Raw genomic sequence first — 21,910 nt, 5'->3', positions numbered from 1 at the left:
GTTATGTTTTTTGTAGCCTTTTTTTTTCTTTTGCTTATTTTAGTTGTTTACAGGTTGTTTTGCCTACCTGTTTTAAAGGTTTATAATACTTGAACTTCCAGTGTTTGGTAATAAATTTGGTTACATAAACTACTACCAAATACTTCACTATAATATATTAAGATATTTGCTGTTTTTTTGTATGGAGGAGGGACCCGAAGGCTTAAGGCTGGTTCACAATAAACCGGGAACGGAAACTTTAACGATAACGAGAACGGAAATAATGTTAAAATAAATGTATTTAAATGTGAACATTCACAATTAACTATTATATATTATATTAACTATTATATATTTTAACAATATTTCCGTTCTCGTTCTCGTGTCCGTTTCCTGTTTATTGTGAACTAGCCTTTACACTGCAGCCTGAGGCTTATTGTGCTTACCACTCCTATTCTTGTGAATTATTGGATAGCCGAACGATCGCGCTGTTGTACAAATACAGCCGTGAACTTAACCCGGGCTATTGTATGGATGATGATGATGATGATGATGATGATGATGATGATGATGATGATGATGATATCTGCTTCAAATTGAGGGAAAATCCCGGGAAAAAAACCCCACCAGGTAATTTGTCCCAACCAGGATTTGAACCCGAGCCAGATGTGCTGACCATTACTCCACAGCGGTGAACTATTTGCTGTTACATTCCAAAAAGTTGAATTCATCCTTCTTCACACCTGAGGATGAGTGTAAGGCTTTTAACATTTCAGAGTAGAGTTTAAGTCACACTATTTCGTTGTTGCTTTAATCGTGACCCAATGATTCAAACCGATGAGATGTGCGACAATTCTCTCAGAGGGCAGCAAAGTGCAGTAAGGAAAATATAGGAGTTCAATTTCTTCCTACATGAGGGCTCTGATGACGCTGTTCCTATATTCTTTGTGAATCATTCACCGTCTAGCACCTACAGTATCAATGGCAAGGCGCTAGTGATTCGACTTTTCGAGCAGCCATTTAGTGTCGCAAGCGAAAAATAGTATATCTTGTACTTTTAAAGTAATATATCATTAACATTTTGTTATAATGTCTGAGAAGAAAGGTATGTTGGGTTTTTAGATGTAAACTATGTGATTTCAGTGTATGTTTTGTAGTTCCTTTAATGTGGGGGGATGAAGAGTAGATATATTTGTTCGTTTTATTAGCATAGAGTTTCCTTAACGCCCAAAATTAAAACAAAGCTGGTCAAAATTCAGTTATTTTATGCATATTGTTTATTTCCATAATTTTAATGCAATTTGAAGATATTGCAATACGATTGAACCGTTAGTATGCATGTTTAATTTGTCAAGGATGAGGTAATCAATACTTTTGGATAAACAAAATGGCCCCTTGGTTTAACCTGTCAAATGATTTTCAAACTTGCGTATGCAAGTTTTAAATGTTGAACTGTTATCAAAGCCAGCTATTAAAGAAGCATAAACCCATCTCTTTTACATAATGATAGTTATATGTCCTTATATGAGTTGTTATGCTATCCTTAAGATACAATACCTAGTTAATGAGTCTTCATTATTATGGCTCTATCCATTAAAGGATTGAGCGAATATTGTAATAGGATATTAACATCAGTGATCTATGCATTCTTACAGATGAAATAGGATATAACGTATGTTTTTGGTGCTGCTTTTTGTTGTCTTTTTATTTCAGAGGGATACTCTCGTGCACTAATAGAGCCATTCACATTTGCCTACTTGGCAAATTTGACATGATGCGGGGCTCAGCTTGACACTGACAGAGAGAGAGAGATAATAATACATTTTAAAAAACTTTGTCCAGGGTAAACATTGTATAATTATTCCTTGCAGCTTTCCTGTTGTGGATGTTTCTTGGCGGGGATAATCTCGTTGGCCTGTACTAGAAAAGTGGCAGCGTATTTAAACACAAAACGTATTCTTCCTCTACGTGTTATTCCGAACTGGCTGGCTGCTTGTCTTTATCATTCTCCTTCACTAGATATCTCCTTAGTGTAGCAAATTGGAGTGCGTGCGTGCAAACGTCTGTTACTTATATTTATTTTTCTCGTCTGACATATGATGTGAGAAATTTTGCATGGGCGGAAAGCAGGAACTGCCAGCAGAAGGCAACCGGATATCCCCCGGCATGCCAGAATGTCAGTTCCTGTAGTCTGCAACTGATTTTGCTGTACGGTAGTTTTTTGATGGGTTTTTAAAACGACATGTCACCGTGGTGTTATTTGGCACTGATATCCTCTGCTACAAGCCCACTGGCAGGAACACCAGAGCACCGGAGTGATTGGTGCTGCTGGAGAACAGGACCTAGCATCACAGTCACTGCATCTAGTTTTCCTGCCACTTTACATATGACATAATTATTTTTTTTTTAATTTAATGGCCAGGCAATTTGCGTAGCAGTTTTCAGTGACTAACGTAATTTGCAGTTGGTTGGTCGTTCCATGTGACGATTGGCAGTTATATTTAATTTTGCGAATTTTGCAGTCTTGTTATGAGCATGTGTAATTACGGATATATTTTGGTGGTTTTTTGGACTTAGCATGCATGTGTATATATATATAGGTACATATATACATACATATTATATTAAGATTCGTATATCACTGCTTTTGTGATGCTTCTTTTTTTTGGCTTGCATGTGAGTATGTAGAGGTGTCACCTCTTCACGTCAGGGCGCATGTGCAGGTGCTACTAGTTCCACAGCAGTTCGCATGGTCACGCATGCAGCGACAGCATCTTATATGAGAGAGCCTGACAATTATCCCCTTTCCTCCTTATTGAGAAGAGATCGGAAGCTTCTTTGGTGTCGTATTTAGAACATTGGAACAAATTGAAAGACTGTGAAGGAGGCAGCAGACTCTGTTCTATAAACTGTCGTCTTGAACTGCACCAAGGTGTTGGCTGTGCCTGGCACTGGCTTTGCATGTTCCCCCGTGCACTGCTGCACCACTTGGTGTGCAGGAGTGCACAACGGGCAGTTGCTTGCACTAGGAATGAGGCACCAGTTAGAGTATCATATCGTACTTCATTGCAACATATAAATAAACAGAACAGAACTGTAAATTTTCGCCAAGCTGTGTTTGTCTTAAATTGTAGGACTTAAATAGAAACATTTTACTGTTAATAAATGCAAACTTAAAAGTAATAAAATGGCAACTTATTCTCAAGTACTTAACTTGTAAAATGTTGGTTGCACACTGTAGGCATAACTACATGTTCACATGTAGTGGTGCAAATGTAAACCTGTGCTATGAACATGATTACGTATCACATTTACCATAGAGGATGGTAGTGAACTAACTTTTAATTACCATACTACAAAAAATGAATTGAATAAATCTGGCATCTCACACTTGACGAAAATATACATTTTATTTTTTTTAGTATCCTTCACCACCAGTCAAATGCTTGAAAGTACATCATAATAACAATGAAGATGTTAGTGCCCCTTTTTAAACTATATTACGCAGGTGCTAACTTAAATGTGTGCACTGCTTTAAAAATAAAGAAACTGATTTAGACAAGAACGACTTAAAATATGTTGCAATGAAGCAAGGCGTAGCAATGGAATGTTCTGCAGCATCAATACCAGTTGGCATAGGCTGAGTCTTGCTAGCTGGTACTGATGCGAGCAAGCTGCACAGTGCATGTGTTTAGTTATCTTATTTTTTTTCCTTGCATCGCTTCTGTTGGTGATAGTGGTACAGGAGCTCAGTCTTAGTTGCATGAAGAATGATTTTTGTTTGTATATTCAGTTTTCTCGTTTTGGTAGCATTGCATGTGTACATTTGCTGAGGCTTGGGTTTATTTTATTTAGTGGTGTGGTCTGCAAAGAAAATATTTTAGTTCCAAATTTATTTTACCACTTTCATTTTTTTTTTTTTAATTTCCGTTCCAATTTATTTTTTTTCCGTGTGGGCTGTTCCAATTGGCAGGCGTTTGGAAAGCAGATTTTTTAAGTGTTTGTCGCACCTAGATGTGTTTTTGGTGTCAACGTCAGATAAGTTAAGCAAGTTCATAAAAGTAAGTTATTAATAAAAGTCAAAAATATCTTGAGGTGAACCAGTAGTGCAATTCATGTTCAAATGTCGTGGAATCTCAAAATTGATGGTTCCTCCCTGCCCCCCTGTACCTCTTTTGGAAATGACTCGTGGAACGAGTTCCAAATCTCTAAATTTGAAATTATTAGTCGGGTCTCGTATGCAGCAATGTGCCTCAGTGTGTCGCTTTCTGGTGCTCAGTGCTTTTAAACTAATGGACTGATTGGTAAAGTCCAGCAGGTTGGCAGCACTGAGCACCACAGTCACTCTGTGCACAGTCTTTTCCTCATTCTTCTGCTTTTCAACATTTCACGGTTCACTCTGTCTCCCCTACTGTCCCCTGCCCTGTCTGTTTGCCTCCATCCACTAGGGTTGTGTCACCCCTGCAATGGCCACTAACTCCGAGTTGTGTGTTGTGTTCCAGCTTACCCAGTGGCTGGACAGCCTCCTGCAGGTTATGTGCCTGCCCCTCCACCTGGAGCCTATGGAGGTGAGCATATGTGCTGTAAGGAGGAATTTTGAATACCTATATTTTTCTTTTTCTTTGATAGCTAATTAGCTGGTTATAAACCAGAAGAAATAATTAGATGTATGGATAAAATTAGCATTGCTGTTTTGTAGAGTCACACTGATGCTTCTCTTTGCATTTTAAAATCTTTTTGTTCATTTAAGATTTAAGAAAAATAAGTTTGCAATACATCCCACCCCAGCACATGGGGATTAGAGGACAGGCTAACAGAAAATAATCGGAAATAAAAGACAAACTCTTTTCTATTCCTTCATTAATTGGAATTAACAGTAAATAGAAAATTTGTTTTGCTTTCTAATGCCAGGCATTTGACAATAAAATCATTTGACCTCTTGCACTCCAATATTTTTCAAAGATATTATCATGGCCAGCCACTGAAGCACAGATTTTGAGGTGTTCCGAATTCATTTCTTGGTTTGAGTTGCACAATGGGCAGTTAGGGGACTGATATATTCCAATTCTGTGCAGGTGTTTGGCCAAACAATCATGGCCTGTTGCCAATCTAAATGCAGCTACAGACGATTTTCGTGGTAAATCGGGAATTAACTGTGGATTTTGATGCAGAGAGTTCCATTTTTTCCCTTGAGATTGTGTTATCAAATTTTGTTTGTTGAAGTCTAAATATGTAGATTTAATAAATCTTTTCACAGAGTAATACGTAGATTTAGTAACAGGTCTGTAAGTAGCAGTGCTGCCCTTCTTTGCTAAAGCATCCGCATTCTCATTTCCCAGGATTCCACAATGGGATGGTATCCATTGGAATACAATTCTTTTATTGAGTGATATTAATTGAGAGAGCATTTTAGTTATTTCTGTTGTTTGAGATGGTGTGTGTTTAGAGACTATTGAAAATAGAAAATTTATAAATATATATGAAATGAGCAAGCATTATCAATAAAAAAAAAACTGATCTACAATATTTACTAATACTGCTTTTGAGAAATTATGTCATATCTTTTTTAATTAATAGTACATAAAAGTCGGCCTGGTTGGCAAAGTTGGTTAGCGCTGGCCTTCTATGCCTGAGGTTGCAGGTTCGATCCCGGGCCAGGTTGATGGCATTTAAGTGTGCTTAAATGTGACAGACTCATGTCAGTAGATTTACTGGCATGTAAATGAACTGTGGGACAAATTCTGGCACACCAGCGATATAACCTCGGCAGTTGCGAGCATCTTTAAATAAAAACATAACATTAACAGCACATAAATACTTAGTAGGTTATAAAATAGGTATTTCTTAATTTTCACAAAACACTCCTTGTAATAAGTCATAGATAACAGCTTAAAATTAACCCGAATCAATAAAGTAAAGTGGGTAGGCATTGGATACATACACCTTAAAATTTACAGAACCATGAATAACAGTAAGAGAATGATTTATATTGGGAAACAAGACTCCTGGATGCCCTCCAAGAACCTGTACATTAGATTTTAACATTAATGTCCACGTGCATCAATGTTGGTTAGTGTAACCACTGGTTAAAATTGTCACCTAACCCCTGGTTGAGCATTTTTACGGTGCATCGACTTCAGTTTGAACTTAAATAAGAGATTAAATAATCGGTGATTATGAATGGTGCACAGAATTTACATTTTAACCACGGTTACTGTTTAACTGTCATTTCGTAACATGTGATTACTGCGTTTTTAACAAAAATTGATGCACTTCACCATAAATATTGTATTCTCTTTCCACTAGTTCAAAAATACAAGGCATACGAGAATTGTATGACATTTAAAACATGCGGGATAATGCTGGTCCGTTCACTCCAAAAGAAACTTGTAAATTTCCTACAAAAAATTGGATGACAATAGCTTTTATGCATTTTTTTATACAACTTTGTGTGCATACCGAATTTCAAGAATATCGTCTAATGAAATTCAAAGTATCTGCACTGTTCATTTTTCGTTATAAAACAGGGGACTAACTCATTTTGGTATTTTATCTCTGGAATAAGACTTGCGATATAATGTTACAAGTATCCTTCAGAAATATGTGTGTATGCATTTCTGATAGTACATTTTGTCTGTCATGTTTCGACTTTATTTTCTACATCATCCTTGGAGACTTCTACAGTCTGAAGATTCCACTTATCGGAATGGAATGGTAGTGAAGTGCCTTTTTAACTCCTATTTATCAGAGTCCAACTGATTGGGCTGAAATTAAAAATGTTTTTCAATTCCATTGGTTCTGTACAATGGCAAGAAGGAATTGTGGATGGATGGATGAATTTTGTGTGGAGGTCTCATTCAGGGATAAGTTTCTGTCACGTGTCATAACTCTACAACACAGGATCCAGGCTTCACTTTGCTTTAAGAAAGCCATGTTAGGGATTTTTATCAACCCTTAAAAATGTCAGCTGGCTTTGAGTCTGTATACTTTAATTCTAGTAGGGAACGTGGTAATTGTTTGAACACTAAATACACAAAAACTGATAATTACATATATATCGTTAAAAAAGTTTTGATGAAACTTCAGCTGTTTAGATCCACCCCGAATTTATAACTTGTGTTAGGAAAGCCTGTAGGCTGGGCAACAGGGGTTTTCTCTGGGTACTCCGGTTCCTTGTAACATCCCAACAATTCTCCATTATCATTCATTATGAGTATAATATGGATCCACAGCCTATGGTGCACTCTGCATAGTCTCTGACGAACTAAATGGTCTATGCTTTTCAGACCTAGAGACATCTATGAGCACACTTACCGAATGGGGCAAATGACAGGAAGTTAAGGGCCCTGCCACTGGACAAAAAAAAAAAAATTGAGAAACTTTTCTTCATGACACTTAACATTTTCATGTAACAGGAATTAGTGTGATTGTCGTTGTATGAAGGAGACTGATGACTTCTCTTTGTCTTTCCAGTGCAAAGTGTAATATTCATGTTATAATTCTGGCTCAACTTTTATCTTATATTGAGTGCTGCTAGGTAAGGTATATCTCTTAGTGGTGCTGTGTTGTCAGTACCAGGTGCAGGTGCTCCGTACGGCGTGTTCCCCTCACAGGCGCAGCTGTATGCTGCAGCAGCAGCGGCTCAGGGGCCACCCCCCACTTATGATCAGTCTCTGGCACACCCAGCAGCAGCAACAGCAGCTGCTGTGAATCAGCAGGTGAGATACAGATAATGTGATTTTTACATTTAAGTAATTTGCAGAAGATTCGTCTACTGCCACTTATTTTCTATAATCAGGTTGTCACAAAATTCGAACAGCAAACTTCTAGAGCAATATGCTAGGTGATACCATTTTCTGTTTTTCATTATGCAAATTATTTGCTAAGTGGCGATATTACTGTTTATCATTGGCATGTTACTTTGATTCACAGTAGCCACCATTGTCTCACAGAAGTGCAAAATAGATTTCATCATTGGCAGAAAATTTCACTATGATATCTGGAAAATGGTGAGGCTTACATAACATTGCTTCTTTCGATATGTTTCATTCGGTTTCTTAGCAAAACACTCCTAGAAGTTTTTTGGACCAATTTTGTGATCTTTAATAGCTGTGAGAACTGTGGATAATTATTGAAATTAAGTGCACTAGCATTGTTGATTGTTTGTTAATTATTGGATGTCACATGTACACATGTTGATATAGTGCTGTGGTTTCTCTTAATTGCATGAAGCATGGTCGCAATTCTTTATTAGCGTAAGCATTTTAAAATAACACATGCATCTAAAATAAATAATAGTGATTATTAATACTGCAAACTCGATTGAGATTATTCTTGCTTGGGAGAAAAATTGCTTACAGTTTGGTATGTAATTCGCGCAAGGGAATATCCTAGCATTATTCCTTGCCTAAAACTGAATCCAAAATACTCTTGTCAGTGTTTGGGCCGGAGACTTTAAGACTTGCTTTTCCAAAAAGGATTCACATTTAATTTTTAGTGATGAGGCAATGCTCTGTAATGAAGTTGCTACGAAATTTTACTTGAGTTTCATGATGCCAATGTAAATGCTAAATAAGATTGATCTGTGGGGAATTGTACAGGTGAAGGCTGAGGGTTCAAAACCAGGATACATTTTTTTAACTATGGTCATGTGGTATTTGTTGTTTAAATTTAAAATAGATCTACTGGACTATAGTTTGTACTGTATGGTTGGTTACTATATTAGATATTTAATCTCAAATGTGTCAGTTCTTGTTATCTTTTCTGGCGAAGATCGTAATCTAATCCAATGGAACTGTTTGTAGTCGAGAGGAGAAAAAGGGTAATGTATTTGAGATTAAATAGCAGATAGTAACTGTAGGCTGCAATTTAATTTCAGTAACAAATAACGCATGAACACAGTAAAATAAATGGTAAAAAATAATAACTGCTCCCTCGAACTTTAACTTCTAATCCTTAAAAGTGCATATGATTCCCGTAGACAAGCTCATTTAGTTTCTGCATTAGTGTCGTGAGTCTCAAGTCACAGTTCAGAGGTGTATAGAAGCAAAAAGGCTGAAGTACATGACGCTTAAAATCATTACATCCTCACTCTCGATCTGACATTGTTCACAAAATGGAAGCACAGAAAAGAAATGTTTAGCATGACTAAATATGTAACAAATTCAGCAGTACTTGACTCGTGTGTTTTGTATGCAGATGTACGCACAAAGTGCTGCAGCTGCACAAATGTATGCAGCACAAGGCTATCCTGGCTATCTAGGTTATCCAGCAGCAGCTGCCGCAGCATACAGTCCAATGCAGGCATACTATCCATCATTGGCAGCAGCATATTCCTACCCTGGCATGCAGCCTGCTCAGTTGAGGCCGACCATCATGGTTCCTGTGAGTACTCGTCATCACTGTATATGAAAGTGTGTGAGGGTGTGTGTGTGTGTGTGTGATGTTAGGAACTAATCATTCTCTTTGTTGCAGAATGGCTTTGAAGCTGGTGCTCGATTTGACGGAATTGCACAGCCAGTCCTGCCACCTGCTCCACCAGGTGTGCCAGCAAATGCTGCACAGTTGGCAGCCATGGCTGGCCACAATGTTGCACTGTCTCAGAAGAAGGGATCTTTTCTGACTGGAGGGACCGATGGGGGATATACCTTCTGGTAGATGGAGTGGAGGGGGGCATGTGGGTGAACTAGCAGGCAGCGCGTCGGGGCAGTGGCCGGGCTAGTAATAGTGGGTGGGCGGCAAGCCGTCCGACAAGCACCAGTATTTGTTAGAGTTTGTCTTGCCACATCCTAACCTGTTATCTATCTCGTACTCTTTCAGGCATTTAATAGCGTCTTCTCTCAGCTGTGATTGTGTTGTGTTCTATCAAGAATTCCAAATTGGTGCAATCTCTTCATATTGTCGCCCCGCATCAGTGCCTTGATGGGAGGGTCTCAAGTTACGGAACAGCCAAATTGCATTCCATTGTTAGTTTGCATCAATTTGGGTGGAGTACTGTAGATGTAAAGTCTTACAAATATTGGTGCAGTTCTGAAGGCATGTGAGATGTGATGATTTCTTCTGTAATGTAGCCACTGTTACTTCAACCCTTTAATTTGAATCGAACAAGGGGTTGTGACAGCCATTTATTGATATAATATGCAGTAATCCCTCGTTTTTACTTTTATCTTTACTCGCAGCACTACGGTTACTTTGACGTTATTTAAACTCGAGGGGAGTTGTAGGACCTCCTGACGTAGCCATAGAGTATTTATATGATCCGACCAGGTTGGACAACGTCGTGTCCTGGGCACTCCAACTTGCTCTGTTGTAAATTATTGATATTGATGAATGTTTCTTCTTTTTGTATATGGAAGGATAAAAATAATTGTTAGTGTTGTTAAATTAATTTATTATACTCATTTGTTTTTCTTAAGAAGTTACAAAGAAAATTTATAGAATAATTTGGCAAAGAGACATTAACAATGACCACAAGGTCAGAATATTGGATTTTGTGTAACGAGCTAGGACCCAGTGAGGGATTGTTGCTTGCGGCTTGGAGACTTGAAGATACTTTCAATGAGGATGGAGGACGTTGGAAATGCATCTTTTTCCCCCCGTTGAAGTGTCTTGAGCCAGCCAACATAATATTATATTTTCCCTCCTTTAGTGATTGTTTCTCGGGTGATTAATACAAGGTACCAAAACTGAAGATTGAGACAGAGTAACAAAAAAAATATATATTATGATGTAATACTGCAAAGCAATTTTAATAAATGAAAATACAAAATCTTTTTTCAAATGTGGTGCCGTGTGCTCTCACCTATGATTACCCAGCATCCTATTTATTACAGCACAGGTTTCTAGTTGTCCCCAATATTCCAGTCCTGGAAAGCAGCAGCAAGCCAAGATGTCGATATTACTTGACATGGCTAAAGGTTTCTGAAGTTATTTCAACATGATTGTTATGGCTGTAGATGAAAGACCATTTAGAACCATTCCTAGTGTTATGTCTTAACCCATTTATGCCCATAACTTTTTCTTGTTGAATATTTTCATAATTTTCGCACTGCCACATGAAACTGAAATGGAAGTTAATTATTGTGCTGTAGGCTCCTTTGATTCTTCTAGTATACACAACATTGAAATAAAAGTTAATTTTGTAATTCATTCCTTTGCATTTTTGCAGAACAATAATTAATGCAGAATGTTGCAAAAACTCAACACTAGGCAGATATGGGTTAAGACGCTGGCATGTATTTTAAGAAATTTAAAGGAATTGGAAATCATAGGAATAACGTTTTAGCTTCAGAAATTAATTTTTGTATTTGGTTGAAACTAAGGTTTAACCAAGAAATAAAGCAAAAAAAATTATCTACATAGGCTGAAGTTGCCAGATTCTTTTTCTCTTCTTTCAGAGACTGAAAATAATATATGAAAAAACTTAACATTTCCATTAGCCTGCCATTCACTTGTATTCACACTCTAAAGAATTGAAATACTTATTGTGTTGACACATTAAAAATATTCATGCTATGTACTGCTTGAACTATTGGTATTTTCAGAAGTGTGATTTTTAAGTAGGTCTTTTCTGGATCCCAATTTTGCTGCAAGTACCTGAGAGGTTATGTTGAAGTTGGTTAGGATAGCAAGTGAGACTCAGAACAGTTTCTATATCTTCAGAATTTGTTTTTTTATTATTTATTTTGAATGTTTCTGCCCTGAAACATAATTTCCAGGTAAGCAAAGATGTCCAATTTTTGAGCAAAAATCAGCATTTTCTTCATTCCATTTTGCTATTTTTTTGTTTTTGTTTAGTGTCATTTATCAAGCAAAAAAAAAGAAGTCATGAAATGATCTATAACTGCTTAGGAATAATGGGCTGTCTCTTCACATTTTGTCTTTCTGGAGGAGATTTCAGCATTACATTCCACAGATATGTTATCTTGTGAATGAATATCCCAGTTACTGAGGTATTCAACAGTATTTTCATAAAATTGTAATACTACTGAAGATCCGGAGATATCTGGGGATGAATTTTGTTCGGGCACTGTCTCTAGGAAACTGGCCCGACTGGTAACTACAACTGATCAGTCCATTTTGGGAGGGGGGAAGGGAGAGGAGAAGGTTTGCAGATGAGCAGGTAATTGAAATGGTTCGTAACCAGAAGGTACAGATTGCTGGTCAGATTTTTTATCTGACAAAAATATTTGTATTATAATTGGATGAGTAGCAATGTATTAAGCCCCCATTTTATGTAATGAACGATGACACACATTGCGAAGGAAGTAGCGAAATTCATTACAGGTCCATTGTTCAATAAGGCCGAGTCTCTTCGTATCAAAACTGCGCTTGGTGTAGCATCTATATTGTTCCTTCCTTTCAGTGTTGTACACCGTGAGGTGCTAAAAAGACGTTCGTCGACTGTACCACGTAAAGAATTTGCATTGTTAATTATTACATAGAGCATGGGAAATACTATTCTCAAATTTTGCCCCAAGAACGAGACAGTGATCACGTAAAAGATGGGTGTGCCCTCTGTCCAAATTATAGTAACTTCTTGACATACGATTATATTTCAGTAGAGGTCATATCTACATACCTATACAATCAAGGACAGTATCAAATACAGGAAGCAATATCTCGTAGTCTGCGAGACAGTGGATGTCAATGTGACCAACGAGTAAGAAGTGGTTAGTGAAATATTACTGAAACAATGGATGGTTTATTGATAAGGGTACAAGGTTAGGTGAATGAAGACAATAACACCATTTTCTAAGCTTTGAAACTGCGTAAGTTATATGAACTCTTTATTATTTATTTTTAATATATATATTTATTTCTTGAACATATTTATAAGAGAAACTGAGTAGTAGTTTGGCCATACTGGCTCACTGTCACAGTGAAGTAATAGCAGTGTACGCTTCCAATTCTTGATTGGAATTTTAGTCTAAATAGATATAAATTTTTTGTATTTTTTCACTTTTCTGTTAAAATTTAAGAAATTATTTTGTTATGATATAATTTGAGAGGTATGTATCTGAATTTTTAAGCCTGAAACCTGGATAAGTTTTAAGAACTATTTCATATAGCGGCCTTCATAGTATTCAAGGAAACAAAAGCTTTCTACAAAGAAACCTGTACTTTATAGCCTAAAAAGCATGTAAATACTGATTGAATTCGAGGACTGCATGACATTCGATTTCATATCCATTGTGCATTAATTTAATTTCATCTTACACTATTTATGATCATATAAATTCATTTTGTCAAGGGCATGGAGGACTGATTTCACTTTTAAGAATTATCATAGGACATGTAATGAAATACTTGTATACCAAAAAGACTAGGGAGTAACATGAATCAATTATACTTTCAGCTGAAGAATATACAACGCCGGCCTCAACTTAAAATGTCGGGACATAAGAACCAGAACAACCCGGGGCTGAAGCAGATTGATCTTGATCAGATCTGGGGTGATCTCAGGGAAGGCATTGAGCAAGTGTATAATAGACAGTGTATGCCTAAGCCCCGTTATATGGAACTTTATACGTATCCTTTACGTAAATGTGATAATTAGCAAATGTGATAATGCTAAGATGAATTAATGAGAAAAAGGGAATCCGCTGCTGGAAAAGTAGAACATTTTGCATGTGTTCTTAACAGAATTTTCAGCTATGTTGTCAGTTTTTTGGGCTGGAGAGAAGGGGTGAAGAAATGCTTCTCTAGTTTGACGGACGAATGTAAATAATGCAAGATTGTGCAATTGAGACTGATGTCATAATTGTGCAATTTCATTTAGAGGTAAATTTGCTCCTAAACCACATGTTCGCATTTCAGAAATATATATATATATATATATTTTTTTTTTTTTTAAATAGTGCAAAATCTTACAATCGTGTAACTGAATGTACTCGTCACATATTTACATATCTTCTCCTTGTGTAATGGCAGGACCCTTAAATTACTGTTTTATATATATATATATATATATATATATATATATAAGCAAACTGGGACTAACATCCATTAAAAAAGTGTTATGCTTGGCTGTATGAGATGTATTCTATCAAAGCGGTCTTCAGCAAAAGTCGAAGTAATGTTGCCAACGGTTGAAAGGTTGTAGCATTGTTAATGAAGGAAATTTCGTCTCCTGTCACTTAACTATCTCCTGAATTAACTCAGTCTTACTTTGTCACAGTCCTCGCTTCCTGCCCTTCTGGTTCAGGGAAAATCTCGTCTTTATTTCTTACTGTAGACTACTGTATGGAAGGAAATATATATGTGGTGCATATTACCTGCACTGCAGTGTCGCTTCTCATTGCATACACTAACAGACAACTTTTTCTTGCGTCGCAGCTTTCATGGTCGTATGATGTAAGAAAACTAAGAATAAAGGATCTTTCTTGTGTCATTCAAGCCTGTGTAAGCTTAGTCAACAGTCGGAAAACTGTTGGAACCTTATAAGTGACACTAAAAAGGCATCACGTACAGATGTGAAGCAACTAAGCCAGGATGTAATGTGGTAGAGTGATTCAAGTCTAAATAGAAAATTAAATATTGAATTGATTGAATGTATCTTAGGTGGTGAAGAATTAGTGTTCTGGAGTCCACAGGAAGATACATGGTAACGAAGAGGAGAAGAATATCAATAGATAAATAAGTAATAATTGCAATTCGTTTATATATATATATATATATATATATATATATATATATATATATATATATAAGAGCTGCGGAGCTGCAGCACTCCCTGCTTTGACAGGAAAATAAAAATGATATTTATTTTAATTTGTAGAAGAATTGTTACAGCTTTTATTGGTAAATTGCTTTATATTTCATCTGGCCGGGAATATGTACTATTATCTTATGCATAATCTTTTTGCGCGTCGACTGTACTGGAATTGACACTGCATTCAAAGTCGTCTTGGGATCTGCATGGTGGGGAGCTCATAGAGAGTGTGTCTTCATGGTCGGGGGGTAGAGAGGTGAAGGGAAGCAGAGGGAAACTGCTGCTGTTTAAAACCCATATTTTGCTGCAGTGGCTTGCAGAGCCAGGCGACAAGGGAAGATCTTTCCTCCACTCCCACACCGCTATTGTAATGCTACATCAAATGGATTCTCTATTCCCTTGAAACTTAATGACAAAATTTTAATTTTCTTTTCACATACTTAGGTACTGTTGTAGAATCTTATCGAGTTAATATAACAAAATTAATATTCTCTTTTGCCTTATTATGTATATATCCAGCCTCCAGCAGAACCTAATATTTGCCTTAACTCAAAATGATTGCACGAGTAGAATCCTTTTAATATAGCACGTAAAATACGAAAGAGACTTCTTTTTCACTTTTAGAACATTGCTTTGGTGTGACATCTTACTACTGTAACTTAACCAGTGCAAATGCGCAAGCATGAGTGTGTATGAATTACAGAATATTAATTTTATTTTTCTCAACTTTCCCTTGCAGAGAAGATTGATGTAATGAAGTGAAATTAAATGGTCGTTCGTTACCTGACTTAAATCTTACTCAAGCTTCATCCAGCCGAAATAGTGCATATACAGTATGTAAGGAAGTATAACAATGAAATTTACGCTAAGCATTTGTGGTTACGTGGATGTGAACAAAAAAATTCTGTATTTTGTTTTCCTTGCCTCCTCTTCGGTGGTGATACTGTATAGACTAGGAGTGGTGTGACAGATTTAGTACATTTGCCCCTAAAAATTAAAAAGCACGAATCTTCGCTGTCTCACCTGAAAAATGTTGTTTAATTGGCAGTGTTAGGCTAAACTAATATTGCTGCGCAACTAAGTGAAGTGAACAGAACAAACATTCTCAAACATAATCAAGAAATGAGAAAAAATCGTGAAATTATTTTTAAAATATTGATTTTGTATTGTATTGTATTGTATTTATTAACATTCCATGGTATTCATACATTGCTTTACAGCTAGAATATGGAACAAGTCAAAAAACTTAATACTATTATAAAGTGTTAATTTATAGTCACAGTCTAGATGAAATATATATATATATATATATATATATATATACACAGACGAAATTTACAACACATAGTTTTGGTATCAATTTTATGAAGTGTTATTAAATGTCATGAATTCACTTACAGAATAGAAAGCGTGAGAAATTAGGTACTTCTTTAATTTGGCCCTAAATAATCCTATGTTTTGAGTTTCATTTTTTATATCGATAGGGAGGCTATTAAAAATTTTTACTGCCTTATAACACACTCCTTTTTGATAGCACGATAGACTTGCCGATGGAGTATGAAAGTCATTTCTTTGACGTGTATTTATGCTATGAACTGTTAAATTAGTTACAAAGTTTTCACGATTACATACAAGGAAGACTATAATGAAAACATATACTGACAAGCCATGGGCATTATTTGTAGTTTTTTGAAAATAGTCCTACAAGATTCCCTGGATTTGGCACCTACTATTCTAATTACTCTTTTTTGTAATAGAAATATACTGTTACTATCTGTGGAATTTCCCCAGAATATTATTCCAAAACTCATTACCGAGTGGAAGTATGCAAAGTATAATGTTTTTAAGGTATTGATATTTACTATCTTTTGCATAGTTCTAATAGCAAAACAAGCTGAATTTAGTTTGGGGGTAATTTCTTTAATATGATTTTTCCAATTTAACACATTATCGATTTTTAAGCCAAGAAATTTGGTTGTCGTTGTTTCTAATAGGGATCTGTTGTTAATTATTGCGCTAGACGTTTGCGAGGCTGAATTTGCACAGGATTTAAATTTAATTTGTTAGTTTTGTTACAATTTAATATCAATTTATTGACTGAGAACCAGTCACATATTTTGAAGAGAATTTCCTCTGTTGAAGATTGGAATGTGTTGGAGTTATTGGCTGTAATTACTGTACTTGTGTCATCTGCAAATAATATGGGATGACCTACATCTTTTATTAGGGTGGCAAGATCATTTATAAACACCAGAAAAAGTAGGGGACCTAATATTGATCCTTGAGGAATTCCATTATTAATAGTTCCCCATGTCGATGCAGATTTCATAGTTGTATTGATTTCAACTTTCTGTTTCCTATCTATGAGATATGAGTGAAACCATCGGTGTGCAACACCTTTAATTCCATAATAATCTAATTTATCTAGCAGCATTTTATGATCTTTTATGATTTATACAGTCAAATGCTTTGGATAAATCACAGAAAATCCCTCTAACTTGTAATTTTTTATTAACTGCCTCCAGAATTTCGTCAGTTAAACTAAATGTGGCCAATATGAACTTCCCCTTAGGGGACATGATGAAAAAACGATTCAAAGAACCCTGGTGTATTTCGTGGGTTGCTACAGTTCGTTAGTAATCTAAACGAGCCTCTCAAAAATCATTTGGAACATGCCACTGTTTAAAGGTAGTTCTAAAACAATTCAGAATGAACTGGTAAATTGCATGTTGAGTGTCTGCCGATATGAAATTGGCTGAAATCGATGGTATTAGTTTTTTTTAATTTTTTTTTTTATTTATTTATTTATTTTTAAGCGATTATGGCAAATGATGCCACATAGATCTCCCAACTAAGTCAGGAAGTTTTGATTTTTCGATATGTAGTGCACTTATTTTTGTCCTATACTTATTAGTAATGATATCAAGAAGTGAAATTTGTATGTACCAAAATCTACTGCAGCTCCCCAATCCACAAGTTCACGAGCAGACACTGTATATTGTATATTGTGTGTGTATATATATATATATATATATATATATATATATATATATATATATATATATATATATATATATATCTGTGTGTGTGTAAATTTTACATTCTGAAAACGGCCTTTAAACCATTCAACATGGATTTAACACCCACAGAAAAAAATAACGAAATATAAGGGAGTGCCTTTTTACAATGAAATTACTAATAAAACTTAACTATGTACAGAATTAGATGTTATCAAGCCATATATAAACAAAGTACCAAATAATACTGTATATACATAAACATCTTCCTTGAAAAATTTAGTAGTACTACTTGAAATGGAAGTCCATTCTATGTTCTTAGGTATGAGTTGAAAATTGGAAATAGTCCTATTGAAAGCATTGCTAATATAATAACGAAGGTGCCACTGACGTTGCTCAGTCGATTAAGGTGCTTGCCTGCCAGTCTGAAGTTGTGTTCAGGCGCAGGTTCGATCCCTGCTTGGCCTGGTTACATGGTTTGGTTTTTCCGAGGTTTTCCCTCAACCATAAGGTGAATGTCAGGTAATCTATGGTGAATCCTCGGCCTCATCTCGCCAAATCCCATCTCACAAATCTCATCGATGCTAAATAACCTAGTAGTTGATACAGCGTCGTTAAATAACCAACTAAAAAAAAATAAAAGTAATGAAGACCTCTCTTGTCTCATGGCATTTTTTATAGTGAGCTATATGTTTAGAGCTGGAGTGGGTTGTCCTATAGTTTTAATTTCCAACTTCTTCTCCACTGATGCAAACTGAAGAATTTTAACAGTAAAATGGACACTGAATTAATGTTTAAAATTCGTAACTTGAGTCACTGTCCAGTTTAAACACACAGCATGAACAGCAACAACACTATTCACTTGTCACCACAAGGGTTGCGAGCTAACTGCAATCAGCATTCGCAATAAGGTCTTAACTGCTCAAATTGTGTGTGTGCATGCATGTGTAGGGGAAGGAGGAGGGCGAGAGAGTTCCGATTGTCAGCTCAGTGGCAGGGCAGCTTACAGGACTGAATGCAAATGAAGTAATTTGTATTGCTGTTGATTGTACAGAGCTTTAAACAAATCACTGCTCAGAAAGAATTTATTGAAGCGCTATTGGGAGAAGTAACAGTTCAGTTTCGATTCAGTTAGAAGAATATAATGACAGGGCAATATACTAGTCAACAACGAAATGAAGTTCTGAAAGAAAACAAGTTACATCGAGGTAGAAAAAGAATATAGATCTCCTTCAGAAATAAAACATTGCGCCATTTTTGGTTCATATAGATAATTATAGAATTGAATGAATCATCCTATCACATCATCGGGGTAATGTAACTCCGCCTTCCAGGCGCCCCAACCTCAGAAGTGGGTTACAACTAAGCCAAGGCCAGGAGAGAAGACCAGAAATGTCGAAAAGACAACCTGGAGGCATTGGATTAAAAAAAAAAAAGAATTGAATGAAGCCGTCTGTCTATTCTCTTTAAGGGGCTCATACAGTACCAGTGCTGGAGATTGTGAACTTTTCACAAAACTTTAAACACCGTCATTTCCCATAACTATGGTTCATGATACAACCATTCAAATTTTGTACTCCATAACATAGTACCTCGTTTATCTATATTTTTGCTGTACTGGTACTGTAGTTTGAAGTCAAGTCACTGCAACTTCTATGAATGGTCTATGTTACTTCTACAATGTTCTTTGAATGCTTGTAACGTGGACCATAATTGTGTTCCAGGACCATAGTTATGGAAAATGATGGTATCTCAGAGATAATTCAATGGATAATTGTCATTTTTTGTACACAAATAAGTGATATTTGGGCCTGTCATTTGGTATCAACAAATTTATGTTTATGAATTTATTATTGTTATTTACACAATTTAAAGAAATTAATTTCCTGCTACATAACAGGAAAAACATAGTATCTCCTCAACCACTTCTCAGATTCTAAGTTTCTTTTTTATTTCTGACTCCAGAATGCAGTGATAGAGGATGGACCACAGTGAATTTCCTACGTTGCAAAGTTTTTTAACTAATTTTTTTTTTATTTTGTCATAAGGAAAAAAGTCATTTTTATTTTACATTGTTTAATTAAAATTTATAAAATTATCCTTATATTCCTATGGTTCATTCTCTACAGTTTGAATTGCTACAGATATCGTGAAAATGTGAAAGAATTCGGGCAATTAGTTCAAGAGATATCATGTTTTTAGTTTGAAAAATAGCAGCAAATTATTTCCTTTAAATTGTGTAAATAAAAATAATGAACTATTATGATAATTATACATTTGTTGATGCCAAATGAGAGGCCCAAATACCACTTATTTGTATACAAAAAATTAGAAAGGTCCACTGAATTATCTCTGAGACATTTAAAATTTTGTGAAAGGTTTACAATCTGCAACACTGCTACTGTATGAGCCCCTTAAGTTGATCAGTAATATGGCCTTTTTACAGGCACTGAGCAGGGTAAGGACAGTGATGGGGCTGTCCTCTTTAAGCTTCTCTTCAAGCTTTTCTGTGCATTAACCCCTACAGAGTGGGATACTACTTCTGCTCCTTGAATTTCTCTGAAGACAGAACAAGTGAAAGACCTAACCTATAAAGCAGATGATGATTTATTTTATTTTAGTAGGTTATTTTACGACGCTTTACCAACATCTTAGGTTATTTAGCATTTGAATGAGATGAAGGTGATGTTGTGCCTGTTTGTTGTTGGGCACAACTTTGTTGTGGCCAATGCTATCGGTCACGGTTATGTTATGATTAAATTCTGACACCAAATTATTATGTTGAGGTTCTGCCCTACCGACCATTACTTTTGTCAAGGTATTTCTGACACCAGTTTGTTATTGTTTACGTCAGGATATTTCAGGATGGAAATGGTCGAGCTATTAGCTTAACTAGGTACTGCGTATTCAAGAACAGGATCACAGGTTGGATCAGGCTCGAAGAATATCAGCTTAATCAAATCAAATAAGTCACTTCACTGGTTATACTATAATATATTGTAAAACTTTCTTATATGTTATGAATAGATGCAAAATGTTTAATAGGTCTAGTAAATTATATATCTTTCTTGTTACTTTACTTGACTTTACTTAACTAATAAAAGAGAATCTAGGATATGCCTACTTGGTATACCTACTCAGTTACATGAATTTAAATGAAAACAAAATGGTAAAATAAATCATTGGTTATATTTAAATGCAGTTAATTAAACAATGAAATAATATGGAAACTTCAGTGCCTTAGCTTGGTTACGTAAGGTGCAATTAGTCGAACAAACTTCGTAAAACAATGCAAAATCATTTAAAGAATTTACCTACAAAGGCGTTTGTTGACTCAGGTGCCATTCGGCTTGGATTCCCGAATACTGATAATAATATTGCCTATCAAAATATCTCGTGAGGTAGTACCATTCAAAAACCTCGGAATAATCCATTATGTCTAGGTAGTTGCATTCAAAGTAGAACTTTGAAATATACACGATTCACTGAGTTTCAAGCACTGATATCTCCTTATTATATTCTACGTGTTAAATTACTCTGACACTAGTAGCATTTAGTAAATCTCTCTCGACATTAGTAGCAATTGGTATATGATGAAATATTATAACGTACAGTACACAAGACGAAAGTAGTGTTGACGATGGCAGACGCCATGGTCCCGGCTTCTCTTGGTTGACTTACATGCTTCTCACCGTCTTCTGACTTGCGGCCACAAAACTGACTGATCTGTTCGAAGTGAGCACTCGAAAGAGGAAGGGGGCCATGCCCGTAGAGGCCTTTGGTATTTATGAGTTCGGTCGCGTCATGACACTATCTGGGCCGTGAGAAAAAGCATGAGTACTACTGAGATGTACTTCGTATACACCAGTTTTACTCTCAACGCAAACGCTGGATTTGCGTTAATTTAACATACAGAAAAATCATGGGTTTTCCTACTATCAGCTGATTTGAATATGGGTCTCAAAGCAAGAGAGGGCTATGGAACAATCTAATCACGCACGTGTCCTAGCGCATGGGGGATAAAGATGTGAGAAACACTGACTTTGCGTTCTGCTTGACAATGAGAGTCCACATGCTCGCGTCTTTCTTGCTAACGCGTACTGTTCGTCAAGGACTTGCATATACATGCTGCTGTCCGTAAAACTTGCTATGAAATTCATGACAGTTGCTATGTTTGACCACCGTAATTTATCCCTTAAAT

The 21,910-nt window shown here is 36.0% G+C and overlaps 2 protein-coding genes across 8 annotated transcripts in view; both read left to right on the top strand.

The window, feature by feature from the left end:
* Positions 1 to 925: 925 nt before the first annotated feature.
* On the top strand, positions 926 to 10,759 carry LOC138715044 (DAZ-associated protein 2). 6 transcript variants are annotated; one of them, XM_069847488.1, is made up of 6 exons: positions 947 to 1,084; positions 1,693 to 1,822; positions 4,482 to 4,562; positions 7,564 to 7,697; positions 9,178 to 9,363; positions 9,454 to 10,759. In XM_069847488.1, exons 3-6 carry the CDS (start codon positions 4,556 to 4,558, stop codon positions 9,634 to 9,636), a joined length of 510 nt encoding a protein of 169 aa, XP_069703589.1. In that variant the 5' UTR covers positions 947 to 1,084; positions 1,693 to 1,822; positions 4,482 to 4,555; the 3' UTR covers positions 9,637 to 10,759. The 6 variants fall into 6 exon arrangements, with proteins under 6 accessions (XP_069703587.1, XP_069703584.1, XP_069703583.1 ...); XM_069847487.1 differs by having other exon boundaries at positions 7,552 to 7,697; XM_069847486.1 differs by lacking the exon at positions 1,693 to 1,822 and having other exon boundaries at positions 926 to 1,084; positions 4,482 to 4,547.
* A 1,840-nt stretch (positions 10,760 to 12,599) lies between these two features.
* Cul1 (cullin 1) overlaps positions 12,600 to 21,910 on the top strand; it is a 48,349-nt gene continuing 39,038 nt past the window's right edge. The window contains exons 1-2 of one of the 2 annotated variants that reach the window (XM_069847480.1): positions 12,600 to 12,749; positions 13,337 to 13,509. In XM_069847480.1, coding sequence (XP_069703581.1) covers positions 13,370 to 13,509 — 140 coding nt within the window. In that variant the 5' untranslated portion in view covers positions 12,600 to 12,749; positions 13,337 to 13,369. Of the gene's footprint in view, positions 12,750 to 12,842; positions 12,990 to 13,336; positions 13,510 to 21,910 lie in introns of those variants that run through there. The other variant, XM_069847479.1, reaches the window with a different exon arrangement.

The sequence above is a fragment of the Periplaneta americana genome, chromosome 15 (genome assembly GCF_040183065.1).
Source record: "Periplaneta americana isolate PAMFEO1 chromosome 15, P.americana_PAMFEO1_priV1, whole genome shotgun sequence".
NCBI lineage: Eukaryota > Metazoa > Arthropoda > Insecta > Blattodea > Blattidae > Periplaneta > Periplaneta americana.
Note: the sequence above shows the minus strand (reverse complement) of the source record. Positions and strands in the feature narration are given on the sequence as shown.

Excerpts from the sequence above, each read along its gene's own strand:
- LOC138715044 (XM_069847481.1), top strand. Across the intron at positions 4,563-7,551 it reads TGGAGGTGAGCATATGTGCT|TACCAGGTGCAGGTGCTCCG; the intron begins GTAAGGAGGAAT and ends CTGTGTTGTCAG. Across the intron at positions 9,364-9,453 it reads GGCCGACCATCATGGTTCCT|AATGGCTTTGAAGCTGGTGC; the intron begins GTGAGTACTCGT and ends TCTTTGTTGCAG.